This window comes from Ptychodera flava, chromosome 11 (genome assembly GCF_041260155.1).
Source record: "Ptychodera flava strain L36383 chromosome 11, AS_Pfla_20210202, whole genome shotgun sequence".
Classification (NCBI taxonomy): Eukaryota; Metazoa; Hemichordata; class Enteropneusta; family Ptychoderidae; genus Ptychodera; species Ptychodera flava.
Window position 1 is genome coordinate 9,855,145 of NC_091938.1, and position 23,798 is coordinate 9,878,942.

Genomic DNA, 23,798 nt, shown 5'->3' on the forward strand with positions numbered 1-23,798 from the left:
TTCTTCAGCGTCCTGCACGATGAATTGCGACTACAGTGTATCATTAAATTTCTATTCATACTGTCATACAAAGTGTATTTCTAGAAAGGATAAACGTAAGCTTTGGTAAGAAAACTTAAGTAAACTGTGTGTGCAAAGCTAATGATCACATTTCCTACGATGTCTACCCAGGCCAAGGAAAAACGACCTGCAATCACACCCTAACATAGCACTGCGTATTATTGGAGTTTCGTGGCCCTGTGTACTCATTTCATCGACCCAAACAGTATTATAAGGATTCGGAAACAGGGTGTAAATATACGCCCCGAACCAATAGCTGAAGTCCATGATCCATCATCTGCGTCAGTGCCTGTAATTAATGCATTCATTGGCCTGTATTTGCTTGGTTTCCTAACAACGCAAGCGACCACCATGCTGGTGACGCGATAGTTTTACATGCACTTTGCTATCAGGGACTGCCAAGACAATTTGTGATTTTGGTAAGCCTACACGCACTCCAAAACTACAACACACTCGAATAGTCTTTGTAACAACCTTTGTTGACGAACATGGAAGATTTTCACCGCCGTCACACCTTGCCTGACGACGTCTTGAGGGGTCATCTTCAAGAATTACAAGTACGTCTTAACTCTAGTGGCCTTAAAGGTATCAAGGATACAACATTGTCGCAGTCAATACCAGGAAAAGGCTATGTAAGTAAACTATGCTAAATTTTAGACTACCCTATAGTTGTGATTTTATAGAACTTTATTTCGAACAATATTTCAATTGTCTGTGGCTTTGGTTATCTTTTGACCATTTTTCTCGCATCCTCGCCCTACTCAGTGAATAGCGCAGTATTATATTGACAACGAGCGAGCGTGTAAAGATCCTGAGAATCTGAAAATTGATAGGAAGGTGGAAAAAAGTGTAGGAGATTGTTAGTGCCAATCACTTAACTTAAATTCGTCAGTGCTGTGGATCAAGCACAAGTTCGTGTGCAACAATAAACCTTCCATAACATGAAACATATTCTGCTAAGTATATGCTTTTTTTAACTGTTACACTTGATATGCGTGTTAATTTGCAAATCTTTGCATCGATGGCACTCACAAACTACAAATCCGCCCGATATGTACAAAACTTTGGAATGAAGATCCCGTCCTTTACAATTCTTAGCGATATAACAATCAATTTTGTCTGTTTTACTGAACGAAAGCTAAGACCGTAATACTATGTCCAATGAACGACACAGCTCACGTGATTGATATCGTGAAGACTATATGTATTTGTATTATTTCTTGTGCATTTCAGGGATGCATTAAAATGGACGTCCATGTATTGGAGAGAGGATGCAAATATAAAACGTTCGTTATTCATGAAACAACAACAAGGTTAGGCCAACCACTCGTGAACTTCAAGTGTTTGTCTTGGCTAGTTCACAGAATTATTATTTTGGATCAATGCTACACACTATGGTTGTAAACTATGTGGTACTGTACGTATTGTATATCGACATTTGAGAGAGAGAGAGAGAGAGAGAGAGAGAGAGAGAGAGAGAGGAGAGAGAGAGAGAGAGGAGAGAGAGAGAGAGAGAGAGAGAGAGAGAGAGAGAGAGAGAGAGTATTACACACCGCACTACAAAAAACAAAGTGTTCAGATCTTTTGTATTTATGGGACCAAGGTGGCCTATCGAGTATGTCATAAATCCAGTAGCCCTACGATTTGTGATAAGTAAATGTAGAATAACATAAATTCAAGCCTGAGTACAAATTAACCAAATGAGGAAACACTCGGTAAAAGTCACACAGTTTTCAGCTGACCAATAAGCTAGTAGATGTTCATGTGGCCATTTAATGGTCATTACTTGATAGTAGCACGTTTGAATCGAGGAAGAATTCTCAATTGTAAGAAAGAGTCATTACCTTAAATTTGTCTAAGTAAACGAATTTTGAGACATAAATATCGAAGATTTTTGCGACTTATGTCTTGAGATTTGAACCGTTAGCGATTGGCTATTTGGTGTTTTAATCATAGAACAACATGTAGTAACAGTGATGTCATGCAGGGCCTACTTCGGTTTTACAGCTCTGCCGTCGAATCTATCCCTTCGGCCAGCGTAAGGTAGTTTTAATAAATGTAGTGTTTAAGTAGCTTTGGATTTTCACATTTATTCATTTGCCCTTTTGACGGATCTACACAATGCTTAAACTTTCGTCTACAAACTCAAAGCACGTGACAGTGTAGGGAACGATATAGCAGGTATACTAACAGTAAGGTACTACAGTAACTGTCAGAATTCAGAGAAATATTTTAAAGGTTCCGGGACAACCAGACTCCAAAGGTTAGCGCAACAACAGTGACGGGTGTCCCACAGGGGGGATTCAATACGAATACGAGTTGTTCCCCTGACAGTCAAGACAATGCCGATATGCTTTTTTACCTTGACAGTAAAGAACTGATCGACAAAACGCTGAATAAATATCACAGAGGACCAGTGGATGAGAACCTATATTTTCTGACCATTGGTGCAGAATATCGATCAATGGGTAAGCGATACAATTGTCTGATTGTTTATCCCTTGTTACAAAAATAACCTGATTCATTTATAAATCAAAAATATTCAATGACATGCGTCACGCTATGTCAAAATTTAAGCTGTCTACGGAAGATATAATATTACTCTTACTGTATGTAATCGTGTTCACAAGTTCAAGTTTTGAAAATGAAGGGAACTGTTCTTAATGTAGCTGTTATTATCAAAAGGTATAAACACACTTCTTTACCCTAAAGAAACCATGAGCATTCGCTCATTAGCGTTATTGTGTCTGCGTGGTATCACTGAGTAGCTTCGCTGAATCTTACACCCACACCGTCCTCTTGCAACACACACGGACACACAGTGACCCAAGCAGCCAGAGACACACATAGGGCGCAGGCGCAGGCACACACCAACGCCCACCTCCCACACGCACGCACATTGCGTTTTACCCTTCTGACTCAGCTTTTTGTCATGAGCCGAAAAGGGGGCGTTCACGATTACAAGCTCTTTTAAAATTCTCTCTTTGTAAATATCAGATCTAACCTTCATCATTGAACAAGTCAACATCGTGATCAATCCGTTCTAGTTGACGTGACATTTTGAGACTGCTGATGACATGTTTATTTTGCATTTTGTTGTTTTGGGGTTTTATGGTGTTTTGTTAATTGAGACGAATTCTAATTTCGGGTTTTGCGTGGCAAGCTTACTATTTTGAAAAGCTTTTTTCACTCTTCAAAACGTCTTACGGCGGGCCCTTTTTAGCTAAATATTGGTTGCAATTTATGCAATACTCTGATGTTTTTCATTTTTAACAACCCGTGAGAAGATCTGTGGTTGGCCATGAGACATTTGTGAGATTTATAAACTTTTCAACGTTTAATTTGAGCATGATAATATTTATATAATTGTCATGGACCAATTATTGTAAAACTTCGAGACGAATATTATCGCCGCAAGTTTGTTACAGTATGCTAGTGCTTGTATGAAAATGTCAGTGTCGCAGTTTTTCATGTTTTACTGATAAGAAACTGACCGTTAGATCTCAGGAGTAGTTAAAATGAAACATAAATTTCAAGGAGCTAAAACTTTAGAATGCTGAAAAAGAAAAAAATTATGTTCGGACTTTCTAATTAAAAACATGCTAACTTTGTCTACTCCGAATTATGTATTGAGACAATATAGAAAGGCAGAAATGTCCGTCCACCTATAGGTAATACCTACCAAAGTAATACGTATTATTGCCTAAAACTTCATCATAAAGCATTCGAATGACGATAGCAATTATAGCTTAGATGCTAATATATAGCAATAATTTACATTTACATACTCAAAATTGCACAAAACAATGCAGCAGTTGACTTTATTCAGGAAATTAAACTGTGTCAAGGAAAACGATATCAGAATCATCGTTACTGGAGATTTCTCCGGTAAAGACAAAACACTATTTCACCAAACATTAATTTGGATACTTCGATAGTGAGACAGTTGAAAAGGTTGGACACATCTCCGACACCTCTGATTTCTTCCCGTCGAACAATATCATGGCATGAGTGTATCTTTACTTGTAACTAATGTTGACAGTTCAAAGCTAAGGGGATCCTAAGCAGCAGAATGGTCTAACGTAATTGTTCTAAGAATCTTATCGTAAATGAGGGACTTGTCTGCAGCAGCTACAACATGACCGTTCAGCAGAACACGACTAGTCAACATGAAACGGATCTTGGCCGATTGCATTTAAGATACAATGCGCATCAGGAGATAGATCAACTCACTCTCAAATTTGACGATACCTTTATCTACCAAGTGTAACGGGGGTTCAGTTTTAAACTCTTCTTGAGTAAAGAGTTTTTTCATCGTCTTTTTAGTTTTCTGAAAATGAAAAGAAACATCTTTTTTTCTATAGAGTTAACACATGTCAAGTAAAGTACAGAATCACTGGGATGTTGGCCATTTTGAATTTCAAAAATCGGTAAACGATGGGCGATTTATTTTTCTAGGACCGAAATTTGCACGGCGACCCATGATGTTTATTTTTGATTTGGTTAGAGTATACTATAATGTATAGTATAGCACACATATTTTATATACAGTAGCAGTTGAAAGTTTCGTCAAATAAAGTTTTGGGTATAAAGCTTTCAATTTCTAGGCGCTTGCTACCTTAAATGTGGATTTTTTATGATGATGGTACAAAGGTTGGAAAGGGGGATTTAAGTTGCACGTACTTCTGTTCCCTTCATATCAAACGATTTAGGGCACGCACGTGAGACACTTATTGCCTTGCTGTATTCTTTGAAAAACTTTACTTTTGGTAGAAGCAACTGATTTGTGACTGTACCAGAAGAGGAGACCTTACTTACAGACAAAGAAGATAAATGATATATTTGCTTTTTTAAACTTAAAAAGCGTGGTGAACTTTTTACTAAAACCACATGCGAGTATCAGGAGCTAATATGTATATCATATTGTTTATAGGCACCTGTCCTTCAATAGCGCTGAGCGACGACGCATGCCCATTGGTGGTGCTGTCTCGTCAATCTGGACCACAAAAAAGGTACGAGTGTGACGAAAAAGTTATACCGACAGTACGTATTGTTGCAATTTTAGATTACATCGAATACAACAGACATGATTCGAGGCCTGTGTAAACAGTCCATATACCCGAAATTCCATGTAAGTGTCATGTCACTTGAGAATTTTTCAGGGCATCGCCGGTACTCTTTCATTAAAATATTTTTCAATTTGAGGTCTTGTAACAGTATGCCTCTCTGTCTCTGTTTCTCTCTGTCTCTGTGTGTCTATCTGTCTGTCTCTGTCTGTGTGTGTGTGTGTGTCTATCTGTCTGTCTGTCTCTCTGTCTCCCTCTCTCTGTCTCTCTCTCTCTCTCTCTCTCTCTCTCTCTCTCTCTCTCTCTCTCCCTCTCTCTCTCTCTCTCTCTCTCTCTCTCTCTCTCTCTTCCATTGTCTTTTTCAGACTCAGCCTCAGACCCCGGACTGTCGGACAGTGTTAACATCTAAATGTTTTTCATTTCAGTCTTTTTGTTTGCATGTGTACTATATTGTCTGTCTCTATGTCTGCTTGTCTCTGTAGGTCTGTCTATTACCACATTTCTCTCTGTCAAACAATCTCCCTCTTTACATTCTATTCAGTCTTGTTTGTCTTCTTTGCAAGTCCTTGGATCTATTTCGACGTCCCATTCCCTATGTGTCCAGCTGTCCTATAAACTATTTTAAACATTTCCATGTTTATATTATATGTACCTAAGCCCAAGAACACAAATACTTCAACAATAAAACGCCATATCTCTTTCAGGTTATGTCTCCAAATGCGAACAGGTATACACATCAAGGTTTACGGTGGTATTTTAGCCCCCGAGGTAAATTTCCATGTATTTTCTATATGAGATACGACACTAATGTAACTTGATTTAATGTAATATTCTAAGATTATCATTTGGAAATGTCATCCACGATATTTATACAATTTTGTGCCATGATTGAATACCATTTGACAACTTTTCTTGGGATATATGAGATAAGTTGAAGCAATGTTTGCTAGTATTTTGGCATACGAGAAATTAAGATAGAAAATGTTATGTGATGTTATATGAAGTGAAGTGAAGTGATGTGATGTGATGTGATGTGATGTGATGTGATATGATGAATGTGATCTGATCGGATCATGATCAATGATATGATAAGAAATGAAATGATACGACATTACATAATTTACTATTGCATGGAGCAACCTCACATAACATCATTTGATATGATATGATATACTGTACGTCAATATGAATGCCATCTCCGCAAAGCACAAGTGAAATTCATAATTTTCCTATTCTTCCATGGAGGTTCTAAGGTTCATTTGAGTTTACGAAGTCTGCCTACGAGTCTTCGTTTACATCAAATTTATGTATAGAAAAATAGCTTGAATTTGCTTGTTTAACCCTTTCACCCCCAATTCCCTGTGTACAGGTCCAACTTTACCATAGAAAACAATGGATTTGGGAAAATCCATAGTGGTGAAAGGGTTAAATGTCGTTGGCAATACAACTTTCCCCGAACTGCATTAATTTGTCATCTATTGCAGGCTACTTACAAAACTTGTTACCTATCGCTGAGATCCACTGTATCAGACTTGATCAAGCTGGTTTTCAAAAGGTACAACATGAAAGATGGTTCATCTGAATTCTGTCTCCATGAAGTTTCCTCAAAGCACAAAAGTGAGTATTTGTCAGTTTGTATTGTGTTCTTCTCGATCAGTAAAATGATTTGTTTTTATGGTGATCTTCATCGTATTTTAACGAACCGTAGAACAGTTTGTATATTTCCATGCGAGGACTGTAATAAGTCGTCAGAGCGCCTTCTATCGATCGATCGATCGACATAACTGATCAATATACACGGGAAACATTTTTGTCAGTACCCTCTACAGCAAGGATCATTTGTAACATTTGAAAAGAATCGACACGGCCATAAATATATAGAAATCTCATAATATGAAATTCGTAGACATTACGGGATGTGTCTGTAAACGGGTTCTGGTAAGCTCTTGTGTGTCCAAACTGCTGAATGTACTCTTAGTAAAAGATTCCGAAGTCTCATTTTATTACATGCCTCGATGTAAGTGCAAATCAGTGCATTGACTTGAATAGGAACATCCGGGGAGTTAGCGGGCCGGTGAACGATATACTGACCTATATTTAGGCTTCTGGTGTACATACATGCACTTACACTGCCACGTAATTTCTGACTTTATATATAAACAGGCAGTTGTGTCAACCGCCTGATATGATAACCTGTCACGGGGTGCAAGTAGATTCTTAAAATACTTTCGAAGTTTTAAATCTGCCCTCCTGGAGTTAGCATTTGTCATAAACACGAACATTATCTATTAGCTCAGATCTGTACTGGACGAGCAATAATGTTTTTTAGCATACCCGCTCATATGATAGCATCTCAAGACCTGTATCACACAAGAGTTAATTCCTATGCCCCATTCCGCAAGACAGGCGTACGAAAGAAACTGTTCAGAGTCTACTCAATGCAAGGGTTTATTTTCCATGCCGTTGATAGCATGGGAGGAGGTCTGCACGACGGATAGTGGATGTTTCAAGTGGGAAGGCATGTTTTCTTTAAAGAACTAAGGATGGTAAGCGTCTGTATAGGAAAATAAGAAGCAGCTACTGATATTGCTAGGGTTAGGTTGCATTCACAAATACTAGTGAGCGGGTTGAAATCGCAATTATTGATTTTTATTCTTTTTAGATTGTTTTTAATGATTGCGGTATTTGTTTAATTATGGATGACATTCCAGTGTTATTCGATTTTTGTTGAATTACCTACAAAACTGTAACCAAAATAGGAAACAAAAATATCAAATCCCCCTATACTCGGTGCGAACATTTAAATTACTACCTCTAGAAATTTCAAATTCACCTCCCGAATTCTCCCGGCCCCTTTCCCCAGTATTTGTGAATGCAGCCTTATCGCGAACTCTATTTTGCTATTATGTGTAAGTTGATGTACAGTACATTTTAACTTCGGTTCGGAGCGATACGCTCAAATGTGGCCGTATCTGCTAACCCTGATGTAATTTTCACACAAATCATCACACATGCTTCGTAAAAATAGCTCAAGGGTTCACCATCTTCATTCACCGGATACACCTACAAGACCTTATGACATTAGGTCAAAGGTGAGGCTTATGCACGTTTTCTGGAGTGGTAGTTGTCGAGTGAGTTTATATAATATTATACCGATTTTCGCGGTGTTCAGTTAATCTATTTTGAGTTAATAAATGACATATTTTGAAGAAATGTGCGTTTCTATTAGTTTCCTGGAGAGAACAAACAGTTACCGTGTCTAAATGAGTCACTGAGTACAAATTGGTGAAGTAAAGTGTATAAGGGTATAGCCTTTACCCAGTGAGCTATTTAGTATTTTTTCCTTTAGTCAGTCACTGATGACATATTTTTTTAAATTTCAAAGTGCAATCTTATGTACGTTAAGTATAGTAATGTGCAAATTGTACTCTTTGATGCACACTTTGCTTTGTTTTGTTTTTTTTTGACAGCCTCGAGGGTTCTGAACGACAGTGACTCTCCGTACAAAATCCAGATGAACTGGGGCGCTGATAGTCAATTTTACTCATTTCGCTTGCGACGGCGGGCCTCGACCGAGAGTTCCAGGTTATATAAGGTACGATAATATGTGTCATTGGAATACTTTCGCAGTTGATGATGTTTCAACCATTTCTGAATACAATACATGAGTAGGATTGTCATTGTAATTAAACGATTGTTGGTAAGAAATTTCTAAACATGTACTCAAAAGTAAAGTTTTCCAGACCGGCGTCCTTACAGCGGCACAACGGTCACATGACTGATTCAATAGTCGCGACCAAAGTGCAAGCTATTGCTCAAACCATTTATGGAGGAATTGTTGATATCTGATGGGTATTTGATAGAGTGTTGACTTTATCATATTTTTGTTTGGCTAGTACCGGCCACGTCGACCATTCGATGAACACATGTTCATTCAGTTGTAACACGGTAGTTGTATGGAAGTGCATCAGATTCAGCTCGATGAGTGAGCTGGTGGTGCACACGTGCTCGAGCAAACACGCTACTTTTCATGAAGGTATCAGCCTTGCAAACAATATCTTATTACATCTCTACAGGGCTGCAAAATGATTTCCCCTGGGGTTAATGATGGGTTGATAGAGCGAAAGGAAGTGGAAAAGGACGAAGACACTAACTACGCCCCCGGGAAAACGGATTGCAATTCCGCGTCCCACGATTCGCGCCGAGAAGCACGGGCTGCTGAATCCGCACAGCCCAGTCCGAATACGACTGGTCGTCGTAACCCTTTCAACAACCCTCCCGTATGTGAAAGCCTCGACAAGTCTTCAAAATTGAATGTGAACAGCCTCGACGAACAAGGGTGAGTTTATCGACCACTGATCTTTTTAAGGTTCAAAACTACGTTTTCGACCAAAAGTATGAGCTATATCAACCTCGTTAGAACGTGTTTTTTCGCGAAGTACGACTCATAGTAAGGTCAAAAGCCATTTGTTCTCCTTACCACACGACTTTTCAGCCATTTCTATCCTTACCACATTACGATACAAAGGAACATTTCATGGTAAAGGCCAATTATGTTGATTAATTAACAATTGAAAACAAACAGCCCTATTTGCTTTGTATTCGGAATATGTTCACTTCAGTAGAAGACTGCCCACAGATAGTGTCGCGTCAGTCAGTGCCTATAATAGGAATGTAAGCGGCAAGAAAACGCCAATGTATTATTGTAATTTTCTCTTTAAACTTAAAATACTGTGCAAAAGTCAATTACAAAAATTCACTCAAAAAAGATGTATCTTCTAGCCATATTGCAAGATTAAATCAAAACTATCTCTTTCTTTATTGAAAAACCCAAATTCAAAACTCAGTAGTTGTTCACAGTACCTCAACTACACTATGTCATAGTGCATATACTTTGCTGGGTCGTCAGCTGGAAAGCATTTGATTCTTCATTTACGAGAGAGTCATTATTTTGTAAAGGAAGGTTTGAGAAATCTATACCGAAAGAAAATAACACTGCTCTCGCCTCAGTAGGCTTTCGATGTCTTTCAATGGTGGCCAAAATTTTTCACGCAACAATGTGAACTGCACAAAATCAATATAGTTACGATGTATTTCTATGGTATGTACCTTATGGCAAGACAATATTCTTATCATATATCGCATCTGTTCAATGTTACCTACAGAATTATGCAATAATAAACAAATGACAATATAACACGATTGGAACTAATTTGGGATAATTGGATGGTAAAGTAACGTCGATATAATCTGTAAATGTAAGTTCATATGCTTTTCTTTTTAAGTTACACACTTCTATGAGTAATTTGTAATATCGCAACATTCAGCTATAGGGCACCTAAAACTTTTGAGAAATTTGAAAAATATAACGATCCAATTATCCCAAATTAGTTCCAATCGTGTTATGGCTTTACTGTTGCCTAGTCGCCCACCTTATGGAGTCAACAATTGTTTGTTTTAAATATGTTAAGAATGATTCTTGTCAAGCCCTTTCCTTACTTTTGAAGTTCAGACTAAACCAAAGCAGCGAAATTTTTACCTCAAATATACATTTGAAGAACTTCAGCCATCAAAACCGAATTGTCATTTACCTTTTTGGTAGATTATGTTTTGATTGTGCGTACAGGAAGCTTCAGAAATCGGAATAAAATCACTCTCATTAAAGATGACTTATACAGAGAAGTAAAATACTTGATTTAACATCCATCTCATTAGTTTACGCTTATGAAATATGAAGATGAAAATAACGGTCTGTTGTCCTAGCGACGGTTCGTTACCGCAATTATCTAATTATGGCTTCTGGGGTTTCTTGAAACCCAATTAACTTAGACATGTTGGCGTTTTTCAAGTGCTATACGTACTGGACCTCGGCGGCAATATTTGTGAATACCAGCTAAATGAAACGGTATCTACGACATTGTACCATGGATCGGAGAACGGCTAACTGCGCAGGCGTTGCTGTTATTTGCAATGCAATCCAAATCTACCCATGTGCACTTATAAATAATTAATCCCTCTGCATCAGCCACGGAGGCACGAAGGCAACGTACCCGGAACCCTGAACGTTGGTACGGTTGTATATCTCACGCAAGAGATAATTAGAAGATGTTTCTTTAATTTCCTAATTTTAACTTCTCATATGATTAATTCCATTTTGTTCGAAGTAAACCAGTACTTCTTATACCTTACAAACACAATACTCAGCGTACGATTGTACATGTATTAAAGGGCGTCCAATTCCGAATCGACAGCAACAGGTCAACTAAAAACGCTGTAGCCAATGGAAACGAACTGTAAGCCGGCAATATTTTATCGTAAAGTCGACTTTTTTGTCCTTTTGGCATCATCACTTTAATACGAAACTTCCTTGCACCTTCTCTTTATCAGCCGATCACGTGACAATGACATGGAGCAGATGTGCAAGAACATTTACGGAAAGGATAAAGCTGTTCATATCTGCAGTGTAAAATATGTTTTAATACTTAATACACGTAGAATGTAACTTCCTGTTTGCACAGATTGAAATCAAAATAGATATTTAAACTTGCTAAATACATATGAAAACGTGACTATATATATATATATATATATATATATATATATATATATATATATATATATATATATGAAAACATATAATGTAATTCGAACCGTTTTTCAAAATTCCTGTCCGATCTCTCTTTCATCCCCTTCTGTTTCCCCTCTCTCCCCTTTCTTTCCCTCTCTTTCCTTTCCCCTTGACTTATATCTCTCATCATACTGTTTTCGATATCTCCCACTTTTAGGTTATCTGACAAACAACTTGAGGGCGCATGTGGTGTTGACTGTACAGATGCCAAGTTTGGCGTGGTAGCTGATGATCTCTCTTGCAAAAAGAAGTCGTACCATCGACTTTCAGACCCAGTCGTGTCTTTCTCGTCGCAGATAACGGTTGACAACAGGGGCTTAGAGCCTCTCTTCGGTCAACTTGGACACGAGCAATCCGTTAAGGAGTGTATCGAAGCTGGGTCACTAACAGGTGTAAATGAAAGTTTCGCTGGGGAAGAACTCGACAAATCTTTAAGCGACAATACTATCGTACGCAGTAAGCCGCAGGACATGTATCTTACAAAGGCTGGACAGATGGATGACGTCAGGGATGAGCGTATGCCTGCAAACCATCAAGGACCAAGGCGATCACTGACAAGTGGGAAGCAATCTGCCGTTAACAAAGGTGAATATGGCGTCCGGTCCAGAACTGGTGTGGCGGAAAAGATAGAGCCACGGTTGTCACCGCAAGATGGAGGTTACTATAGTGACGTCGGGAGAAGTTTATGTATTTCCCGTCGAGACTTGTCTGTTCCGAAGACAAGGCTCAGTACTTACAAGTTAGTGCAAGAAAAATCGAAAAGTACCAATCGAGACTCACTGGCACCGTGTTCATTATCCGAAAATACTCTGATGAATCGGACGAAAACTTCGTACTTACGGAGGGCAGACGCACAGAAGCACGCCGCTAAACAACACGAAAACGGGGCTTCGGAACAGAAGCAAAGCGAGAAAAGCCGAAGGTATTCTACTCCAGTCGCCCCCAATCCAGCAGAGATTGAGCTACCTAGAAAACCGGCTGTCCTCAGGAGAAGAATGAGCCTTCCCGACAAGATACCGAAACTGAATAAAGAACAAGCTTTCAAATTTGCTAAACCTAACGTACCACTCCTAGAGAGCGCCATTCCGTCGGAGTCAGAAGATGAACTTGGGGAAGGCCAGCAGACGTCTGATGGCGGCGGCAGGGAAACCAGGGGCATTCTTCGACCGTTATTCGATGACGTCAAACGCAGCATTGCCGACATCCTGTTTGCAAGAATTCGCAGGTCTTCAGATACCTACACCACTGGCGTCGATCGAAAGTCCAAATTTGGTGACAAAAGAACAAGTGAGGGTACACATGAAGATAGGCACGCGACTTTCCAATCATGCCGTTCAGTTAAACAACCTGGTGTGGGAGTTACGGTTGACACTCGAGAGCCGTGGGTTGCTTTCAGAGACTCGTCGCGCCGCAGATCCAGCCACCACAACAGGAGAACTTCCCTCTGGGCATGCTCCGAAGGCTCACTGATGCGAATGTACGGTCTGTTCGATCTCCTTGATGGATGTACAATCATACATGTTCACGTGATCAGAATGCTTGGTCCGAAGAACAATCGATGGGGCATCACCCTGAGGCAGAGTGTCCCGGTTACCACCGGAGACGACGTTCTGTTCGAGACGCCACTTGTTAATTTAATGGCGGCACCATCATTGGTCAGAGTGAAGCACATCGCACCCCGAAGCCCGAGCAGTGACAGCAAACTACGAAAGGGGGACGCAATAATGGAGGTAATAAGAACGTGTGGCAGAGTACTTCAAATGGGCCGTGCAATGTCAGATAAGTCGGTTACGTGCATGTGTACATGCATGAACATGCCATTGTAATACTGTCGACATGTCGTTTCCTTAAAACTTTGACAAAAGACTCGGTAACAGAAGTCATTGATTTCTTAGTACAATAATCCAAGATACACGTGCAATCTTCATCCCTTCTATATAAAACAACCAAAGAACAATGCTTCGTACTGACAGATTTTTTTAATACTTTTGATATTCCCTAATACTTCTTAAAACTTTAGGAAACAAATTTTCTCCCCGAATTCCCTTTCAAGTATCTGCTATATGGTCACCGGCCATCTGTAAAGGTAGTGCCTTATCTGTAAATCGTAATCTTTTTGCCGAAAACAATCACAGTCATCCTTCAGGAATATTTTCAAAGTTTGGATTTCCCGATGTTTGATCTCTCTACAAGGTAAATCACCAGATTGTGCTGGGAGCTACTTTGAATGCAGTGAGGACACTCATAGACTCAGCATCGGAACACTTGTTTCTTATTGTTGCTAGGAAGCCACAGATGTACTCTTATTCTTCATCATCTGATTCCAAAGAGGTTAGTTTGCGGCGGCTTTCACTGTCTGTCTGTCTGTCTGTCTGTCTGTCTGTCTGTCTGTCTGTCTGTCTGTCTGTCTGTCTGTCTGTCTGTATGTATGTATGTATGTATGTATGTATGTATGTATGTATGTATGTATGTATGTATGTATACTATGAATGTATACTATGAATGTATAATAATATCGCAATCATACAAATCCATAATCCAGTTACACTAGGTCAGAATTCGTAAGAAATAGTTGTAAACATAGACACAAAACAGCACAGAACTGACAGTAAATAGACGGTACACAAACAAAGTCAAATTCATGAAAGAAAGATATATGGACCTCTGGCCAAAAGACCAAGAAGTGATGTCAGGTGTTTCGAAAATAGTAAGCGCATTCTGTCCCAGACGTGGCACCCGCCATATATCAATCTATAAGTCAGATAGGTAGTGGTCACTAACTAAGGCCCTATGTCATCGATGCCATCAGTGATCATTTGTCGAAGAGAGATATTGTATTTATCTACCAGCTTGCGATACCTGCCAAAAAAGCATTTGAATGTAGAGACAGGTCTTGCTTTGGTGTAACCTTGATTTAACAGTTTGTAAGAGAGATGGCCATGTACCTCTACAAAATCGCCATATGAACGGCATGCTCTTCCATATCGAATAAGCTGGGAAATGTATACCCCATAAGCTGGTGAGAGTGGAATATTACTGATGAGGTGTGGAAAATTGATTAAATTGTATACTATGTATGTATGTATGTCTGTATGTCTGTCTGTCTGTCTGTCTGTCTGTCTGTCTGTCTGTCTGTATATATATACTATGAATGTATGTATGTATGTATGTCTGTCTGTATATGTATACTATGAATGTATACTATGAATGTATACTATGTATGTATGTATGTATGTATGTATGTATGTATGTATGTATGTATGTATGTATGTATGTATGTATGTATGTATGTATGTATGTATACTATGAATGTATACCATGAGTGTATACTATGTATGTATGTATGTATGTATGTATGTATGTATGTATACTTTGAATGTACACTATGTATGTATGTATGTATGTATGTATGTATGTATGTATGTATGTATGTATGTATGTATGCATTCATTTATCTATGTTAATGTCTATTTTCATTGATGAATACCAGACTGAGTGCATATATATTTATATACACCATACAGTTCGTATTGAAATCGTATACATTCCTCATACGCATCTCGGGGTGAGAAAATGTTAGATACACTGTATGTTGAAAGGGTGGCATCAAGCAAACAATACATTGTAGTTCCATTTGCCAAATATTACATTCCTGTTATATATGCCAATCAAAAACAGAGAATCTTTATCAAAGCAGCCATGAACTTTCTAAAGCGGAATAAACGTTTTGCATTGATTTCCTAATGCCATGACGAAAGTATATTTGTCAATAAAATATTCCTGGCTTCTTCAATAGAAATGGTATTACCAGCATCTGATTTAGAACCGACTTGGGAAAGAATAGTTGAACAAGACATCTAATCAAACAATACATGAAGCTTTAGATATCGTGAACGATCTTCATGTTTCTAATTAAAACAATTTCACGAAGATGATATGACATTCCTTTCCCTCTGTATAATGTAGGATACAATGGAGTACGAAGAATCGGAACAGACGTACACTTGCGACTAAAGAAGAGAGGAAAATCTACTGAAGGCCCAGTACAAGCTATGCGTAGGCTGGACATATCTGAGTTTGTGCTCGAGTCTGTAATCAAAGCACACGCTGTTCTGAACGATGTCATAACAGCGCAAACAGACGGAAGACATCATCATTTACCGGTGATAAAATAACACAAGTTTTTGTACGAGGGGCTCAGAGAATTTGACTTCTTTTTTTCCAGTAGGGATGACAGAGTTCAACGTACATATATTGCAAGGCATCGCCATATTCTGTGCTACGATGATGCTAAAGACGGTGCAAATGTCCCCATGAAATTACGGACACATCAAATCACACAACATGCAATCACAGTACAGATACAAATAAGGTTTAACCATACACAACGAAAATACAGACTTACTCGCTGCTGTCCTGGCCCTGCACTGGCATCGTCTTTATATTAAGTTCTTTGTTTTTTACAACATTATAACAAAAGTAGTATTTTCGAGAAGGAAAATGTCGAATCGATACACAAAGACATGTGGTGCAACAAATGTATTTTTCATGTCAGTATATGGTTGTCGCAATACATAAGAGGTTATTTTTGTTTTTTGAATGTCCTATTAACATATCACTTGCACAAACTTCGGCTGTATTTTCAAGTTCTTTCTAGTACTGTATTAGATCATAGTATAACACCATAGAAAGATAGAGATGAGTTTTGACAACTTTATCACCAATTTTGTTCCAAAACAAGAATAAGTTCTTCCTAAGCATCACCTTTGTATAAACAACGCACAATATGGAGTGTTATTTTTGACAAATGAATTTAGGTCCGTTCTTAAAGTAGCTAGATACCTTAGACACTTTCAGATTTTTATGTTTTTCTCGGTTACAGAAGTCTCAAACCCCAATGAAATATATATTTTCTGAAAATCCTGATATTTAAAAAATCCGTTAGTACACAGTACATAGTCATTATTTGCATAATATTCATGTGACAAGCGTTTTGCTGAACCTTCCAAAAATCATTTTTACCTCCCTTTAGCGATCACACTGCACGGTTTCCGGTTAAAGTTTATGCATTGACAAGACTTAGCAATATCCTTCAGTTTCATGTGTTCGTAATGTGTCTGACTCAACCAAGAAGCCAGAACTGATTATCCACTACGTTACGACGCACAGTGATAGTTAATCAATGTTCCCAAACACCAAATAATATCGGCTTGCCGTTTTACACCGAATCTTCAGATGATTTATCTGACTGAAAGAACGCGAAAATATACTGCTCTAAATTCTCTGGGTATGGCAACTATTTAAGAAGAAACTCATACAGACAAAATGTAATCAGAACACTTTGCCGTTGAAAAACTATTGTGTCAGTTTTATTTGTACCAAAATGGTCCATGTGCAAAATTGAGCAAAAAATAAATAAATATTGATAAATCGTGTGTACACTGTCAGTATACTAGTCTTATTATGTTTTTGTGTTTCTGTTTACGCATTTTACCATGGCTTATACGTGTTATTTTCGTTAATAAAGTCTTGCTATTATATTGTTTATATTACTGATTGCGCGTCTTTCTGGAAAACTATATGGGCGCACTTATATACTTGAACTACAATTAAGACAAAAGCCGTCTTGCTTCTGCAATATGGAATCGAAATTTATTGTTTAATGTTTTTTATTATTTTGATATTATTCTTGTTATTATATATTGAAGAGCTGACAGTTTTAGACGGTAGTGGAAATATCGATGATGGCCACTTCGATCGTAAAATTCACAGATGGTGCTGCAATAATGCAATACGATCATAACAAATCTCTTTGAACATATATCAGTGGACAAATGTTTTGAAGTGTACATTATGTAATAGATAAATTCACTTCATTGCTTGACTACTACAGTTAAGACCAAAACTACAAACCTCTCACAGCATAATTTTTGGACCCTGAATGATCTGCTCCCCTCCCCGAATACCCTGAAGATAATTTCTCGTAAATGTAGTCCTAGAGTATCTCGTTAATGGAATCACCATGCTGAAAAGAAAGGCATGTGTTCATGTTGCTTCGATAATTTGAATCATCCTTTTCGCGAAACGTTCTATAAATCGCATCTCTTGACGTTACGTTTATTCCCAATCAACTAAGTATATTTTCAAAGAATAAATTTGTTTTTTGATAATGAGAAATTACTTACCATCCAGTCCTGTCAAGGTGAACAACTTTCCCACCTCATTTTTGCGCAGTCTTTATACTTTCAGGTTCATTAGTTAATACTCAACTTTTGAAACCAACAAGTGCGTATATTTTTACTTTGTCTCTTTAAGTTGCCCCGTTCATTAAAATAAATTGTTGGTTCGTCTTTTCATGAGGTGCTCTCAATTTGATTGGCCATCAGTGCAACAGACTCTGCCAACTTTTATTTTTCGCCCTCGAACAATATTCACTCGTTGTTTTATGCGGGCATAGGTACTTATGTACTGCATCAGCTCTGTCATTTTGATCCTTAAACCATCATAATGGCCTTAACTTATATCCATTAGTCGCCGAGACTTCTAAATAAGTCATCCAGCCTGACTCAATTCATAACACAGTATCTCTGGACATGCATATAATGGTACCCACTCAAATCAAGTAACTGAACTAAGGAGGGCGCTATGCTACGCCTACTTCCGCAAACTTCAGAAAAAGCAGAATGACTTTGAAATCAGGCGAAACCTATGCTGATTTTGATACTCCAAGAGCCAGTTTCCGCATCAGATACAGCACAGTCGCTTGTGGTTAGGTAAATGGTGGACAACCTCGGTAGAAATACAATATACTTGCTACGTCACAGTGGCTGTCCACCCTTCACCAGCTGTATTGACTTCGTATATCAAAGATACCCCGCGATCACAAAAAACGCCCGACCATATGATCGATAAAATATACAGCCGACAATTTATCACAGCTCTGAGAATACGATCCTTTCAGAACACTGTTAAAATAGATAAGGATAAATTAGCATCCGAACATACGCGCAACATGGGCATATATAATGTGCTCTGAATTTCCGCTGATAAATATGATAGTGAACTTGTTATGTTTGCTGATCAACTTACGGAATGAGGGCCCGAGTTGCTTTATTCTTGAGCATTTAGAAATTGTGGAAGACAGGGTTACTTTATGGTCCTTTTAATAAAAATTCCTTCAGTTTTCATTTCGTTTACCAATGGTTTTTTTTACGAAGTGCTTCGTATAGTAACTCGAAGGCGTAATAATCAGTTTCTCGTGACCGTCGAAAGTGATTCTTAGGGAGCCTTCAGTTTTATGGGGGGCGGAAGGAAATTTAGGGTGGTCAATCATGCAAAAATTACTTTCCTCGATGCCCCTTTCTAAAATCCCCCCACTGATGCCCCTTTCTAAAACGTTTCCCTCACCTCCCACCTCTTCCCAACTCAAAAGTTTGAAATTTGTGGACAACCTTGATAGATCTGCTGACTTTGATATATTACAAGCAAGGACTTTAAAGTAACATTTTGCTGTAACTTTTAGTCATACTTATAGTTTCTTGTTCTGCGTATCAAATGCTCTTTCTCCAACTCCCTATGGCATTATATTTCGAGTATTGTGCTTGTCAAGAAAGCCCATACACATGTTATTGCTATTGTTATTGTTGACAAATTAATCCTTCTCTGGACTTTAATTCGGAATCCATTCTTCAGCAATGATAATACTGGCTTTACAAAATATGCGTATAGGCTAAGGGACTGGAGAGAAATTACAGGGAAGGAGGCAGGTGTGTTTATGGGTAGGTTGGAATTTTTCGCGAAGGCATTTTTGAAGGGTCATGAAATTTTACGCATGCCTTTGGCGGAGGGTCACAACTTTTGGGCAACTAGTAGGTACCAAAATGTGGCTACGTTCTTCAGATTCGAGTTACGCCAACATATTTAAAAGACAGTCTTCAAATACGACATCGTTCTTGACGTACGTCTGATTTGAGCATGATCCGGTATTCTAAAATATGAACGATCTGCTTTCCCTTTACAGCAATGCACAAAACGCCACAAGCACAAACTAAGGGGTGGACCATTTGGTATCAGGCGAGAGGCTTGTAAGATTTTTGAAACAAAATGATTCCAAGAAGCTGCCTTTGGAAATAAATCCTTCTTGGGCTTTTGCAACATGATTTTAGCCTACTACCTATTACGAACTTGATAAGTAACACTGCTGGAAGTGATTTACAGATTAAGTCCACTTTGACTTCCTTTTTCCCCATCTGTTATCTTGCCATTAGTAGAACAGCTTCTATTTTCATTCCAACCGGCCAGCTTCCTAGATGCCTTTCGTTCCATATCAACTTGTGCTGCTGTACAGTTCTTTACGCTATCACTTTTGTCATGTCATGCGATGGAAAACGTCTAAACAAAAAGAAGAGGGAAATTTACTTTTGGGCTCGCATATGCAAGTGAAAAAACTACTCATCTGAGAGGGAAGTGAAAAAGATGCCAGAATTGGCACAGTTGAAAAAATATTGTGAGTGGAGTGGGGAAAAAATAATCTTCCAAGCACCCTCAGGATACGAAAGTCTTTCGCTAACTTCGTATGAGGCCATATCATAAGTGGATGCTCAGTCAAACCTTTTGCATACGAGGATTCATTGACCGTTTTGTCAAACAAATCGTAGAAAAACAACCGAAATGCATAAAAAAAATACAGCAAGTTTTATGAGGAAAGTTGAGTCAAACCTTTCGCATATGAGGATTCATTGACCTTTTGTCAAATAAATCGTGAAAAACAACCAGCATGCATCAAAATTACAGCAAGTTTTATGAGGGAAACTGAGACAATTACTATACAGTTTCGACTAATGTGACGTATATTGGTAACATTACACATAGTATTAAATACATCACAAAATCAAATACAGAGGCGGAAGGGTTGTCGTGTCGCCATATTTTACGCAAGCATATTTTTTAAAGGGTCATGAAACTTCAAGTATACCTTTGCGAGAGGGTTACCATATTTTTTGCTACTATAAGAAGCCAAGGTGTGGCCGATATGGTGCTTCGACAAAAATATCAAATAATAATATTGGGCGACCTATTACCCTCCCCAACAAAAAAGCTTTATCTGTACTTTTATGTATGTTTGATAATGTATGCAAACGCACTTTGCTTAAAGTAGGAGGTAAATAGTGCTGGTGTGTACAAGAAAATTGATTTTTGGATTTCATCGAAAATGTTGATTGAGTATAAATGGTAGTCTATGAGATGGCTATTAACATTTTTTATCAAATTACAAACAAGCAATATCTGTGCATTATAGACTTTGATGATTGACATAAATGTACCTGACAAGAATAGGGTGGTTATAAGTGTTTATCTGTACAAAAAGTTTGATTTTTTGAATTTCACCTAAATTTTGATGTACATAGTAGTCAATAAGAGAACAATGAACATTTTTTCAAAAATACAACTTGCTATATTTGTGCATTTACATGTATAAAGTGGTTAATATTGACCTAAAGGTTGTAATAAGTTTCTTGACTAGCAATTACAGGGATCTCTGTACACTTAAAAGCAAATCTTTGGATAGACTTAAACATTAAAGCAATTGTTCCTTTTCATTTTGAATGGCCATTTGTACTTGATAGCTTATTTATTGTGAAATGTGATATATTATTCATCGAATAATGTTTCTGCAAACTCATTTGAAGGGTCATAATTTTCGCATATCGTCATTTTGATAAACATCGGTCCTCCCCCTGCACTTTTTGTTCAGTCCCTTATTTGCAATCGAACACGGAAACTGCCCTGTCAATTTTCACTCTATTTTACTTAGAGGTTATAAACGGCAAGCGAGGGTATTTGGTTGCGGATATAAGACCTCTGGGTGAAAATTAGCATATTTGGCGGGAAATAATCACCGAGCGAGGTGATTATTTCACCCAAATATGCTAATTTTCACCCCAGAGGTCTTATATCCGCAACCAAATACCCGAGCGCACCGTTTATAACCTCATTATAATATGCTAAAGTTAAAAACAAGTGAACAATTTCGTTGTTTAGGGCCGAAGTTTGAACGAGAGTTCAGAATCGCGGAGCGCCCAGCCTCATACAAACTCGAAAAAAGAACGTTTCAGAACGCGCGCGCGTGCACAGTTGAATTCATAAAATACGGTTACGCAACGCATCGATATCGCGATTAGACATCGAACTTGAAGAATTTTACTCCAAAAAAGCTCATAAAACTTTAAAAAATTATGTTGTTGTTACATAGCCTCCGCTGCTTAGATAAACTCTTCATATGTTGGTTCGTCATGCTGCACTAGACTAAAATTTAACAATCAAAATCAATGTGAAGCCATAGACTTGTTCGATAAATGGCGCGTTGAGCTCTCAAGTTGGCGTTCGAAATTTGCGCGAGCTCAAAAATGTTACGCGGCGCGCAGGTCTTCTTGTTGAGAATATAAACCCCGGCTCCAGCCAATCAGATTGCCGGATTCCAGCCAAGCATATTATAATCGAAGTTAAAAAACGCGTATGGGCGCTAAGGACGATGACCCTGCCTTTCTTATACCTGGGGGTCATTCCTTGACACACTTGGAACTCACGGCTCGGGCACAATGCAAGCCTTCGTCGGGCTCTCTTTCAGGATAGGGGTGGCAACGTGACATGCGGCAAGCGATATACCAGCATATATTCATTAAAACAATGGGTCATTGGACTAGTGATTGCAATCAAATCTATATACAGATACTTTTCAATTTCCTCCGTTCAATAGTTCAGAAGCTTGCCGCCGGCATTTCTGCACTGTCATACATGGTTTGGCGCAGCTTTAGAAGCGCCAGCCTTTCCTTTGCCTCTCCGTTCACCAAGACATTCTGCCTAAATTTTTATTAGCTTTTTTGTGCGTTTCGACTTTCCTACCTCACATGCCCGTGCACGTGTAACTGTCGACTTTGCGTGTCATTGTTTTGTTCTGGTTCTTATTTTATCTCCCTCCGAGCAGGGCAGGTGCAACTACGTCACCTAGTTCCCCGAGTTCGCGCAGGCTGATGTCTTATTTGCGTCAACTACCCCCTAGGTCATGTCGGTACGCTTGAAATGAAAAGCAGGTGAGTCAAACGACCCGTACATGCCAAAATTCCAGGGATGTTTTAGACTGAATCATAACACCGTCCTGAACTGACAAGAGAAGATTGATGGTAACAACGGAATTGGTACTTTTAAGAGCGCTGCAAGTTTGTAAACCACTTTTTTCTTAAAATCAAAACATTAAATTAAAACTATATAACTGTCAGGCTTGCTACTTCTACAACTTACTTTTTTCGTTGATTTTAATTTCAAAAGAGGGAAAGTTTAAGGTATAAGAGCGCCTACAACCTCGAAATATACACGTAGGTAAGGTCTCGCAACGCGAAAAAAGGGCTTAGTCCAGTGTTAGTTGTGCTTAGTTTTAAATGTAGGTGTAAATAATAAAAAAGAGAGGGCAATTGACTGAGGCCAACCATTAAATCTTTACATATTATCTGCGGTGAAAAGTAAACGCAAACCGCATATAAACGCAAAACGGGTGTGGTTTTTTTTACCTGGCTCCCCACTTTTAAGGATTAAGTGCCGGTTACCACGTCCCCGGATCCCACTCCAGTTAAAGAATTGTAGCTAATTGTACAAGTGGCCTCGCCCTCATTTTTCAACAATACAATTGGTACCTTGAGCACGTAAATAACATGACCGATAACGTATGCTGTCATGTGATGGGTTAGTCCCGACAGAGCCCCTTGGTTTTCCCTAAGTTCGTGTACAGTAACATACCTTTCGTACACTTTTGTACACTGACGGCAGTCTTTTGATGTAGAGCCATTCGCAGTTTGGTATCAAAAGGGATACAATCCTCAGACGGTGCACTTGCGGGAGTATTTAGTCTGACAGTGTGGCTTGCAAGGAAGCAATCACCATATCATGACGTTTGCGGAGGAATAGGTGAGTGATCGAATCTATGTGACCCCCTTCAGGTTATCCCTCATTAACCGACACAGAGAAAATATTTAAAGGTGCAGGAGGAAAAG

At 38.6% G+C, this 23,798-nt stretch overlaps 2 protein-coding genes across 2 annotated transcripts; both read left to right on the forward strand.

The window, feature by feature from the left end:
* The first annotated feature begins 459 nt into the window (after positions 1-459).
* LOC139144329 (uncharacterized) lies at positions 460-5,921 on the forward strand. Its single transcript, XM_070715030.1, has 5 exons — positions 460-692; positions 1,294-1,373; positions 2,431-2,528; positions 4,994-5,072; positions 5,831-5,921. The coding sequence occupies exons 1-5, from the start codon at positions 549-551 to the stop codon at positions 5,919-5,921; spliced, it is 492 nt and encodes a 163-aa protein (XP_070571131.1). The 5' UTR covers positions 460-548.
* A 694-nt stretch (positions 5,922-6,615) lies between these two features.
* On the forward strand, positions 6,616-17,102 carry LOC139143484 (uncharacterized). Its single transcript, XM_070713842.1, has 6 exons — positions 6,616-6,743; positions 8,597-8,721; positions 9,203-9,465; positions 11,912-13,484; positions 13,948-14,085; positions 15,721-17,102. The coding sequence occupies exons 1-6, from the start codon at positions 6,689-6,691 to the stop codon at positions 15,766-15,768; spliced, it is 2,202 nt and encodes a 733-aa protein (XP_070569943.1). The 5' UTR covers positions 6,616-6,688; the 3' UTR covers positions 15,769-17,102.
* The last annotated feature ends 6,696 nt before the right edge of the window (positions 17,103-23,798 follow it).

Bases quoted from the DNA above. Each gene is read 5' to 3' on its own strand.
- LOC139144329 (XM_070715030.1), top strand. From the start codon at position 549: ATGGAAGATTTTCACCGCCGTCACACCTTGCCTGACGACGTCTTGAGG. The intron at 1,374-2,430 runs GTTAGGCCAACC...TTACCTTGACAG, and splicing joins ATTCATGAAACAACAACAAG to TAAAGAACTGATCGACAAAA. The intron at 5,073-5,830 runs GTACGAGTGTGA...TATCTCTTTCAG, and splicing joins CAATCTGGACCACAAAAAAG to GTTATGTCTCCAAATGCGAA.
- LOC139143484 (XM_070713842.1), top strand. From the start codon at position 6,689: ATGAAAGATGGTTCATCTGAATTCTGTCTCCATGAAGTTTCCTCAAAG. The intron at 8,722-9,202 runs GTACGATAATAT...ACATCTCTACAG, and splicing joins AGAGTTCCAGGTTATATAAG to GGCTGCAAAATGATTTCCCC. The intron at 14,086-15,720 runs GTTAGTTTGCGG...TGTATAATGTAG, and splicing joins CATCATCTGATTCCAAAGAG to GATACAATGGAGTACGAAGA.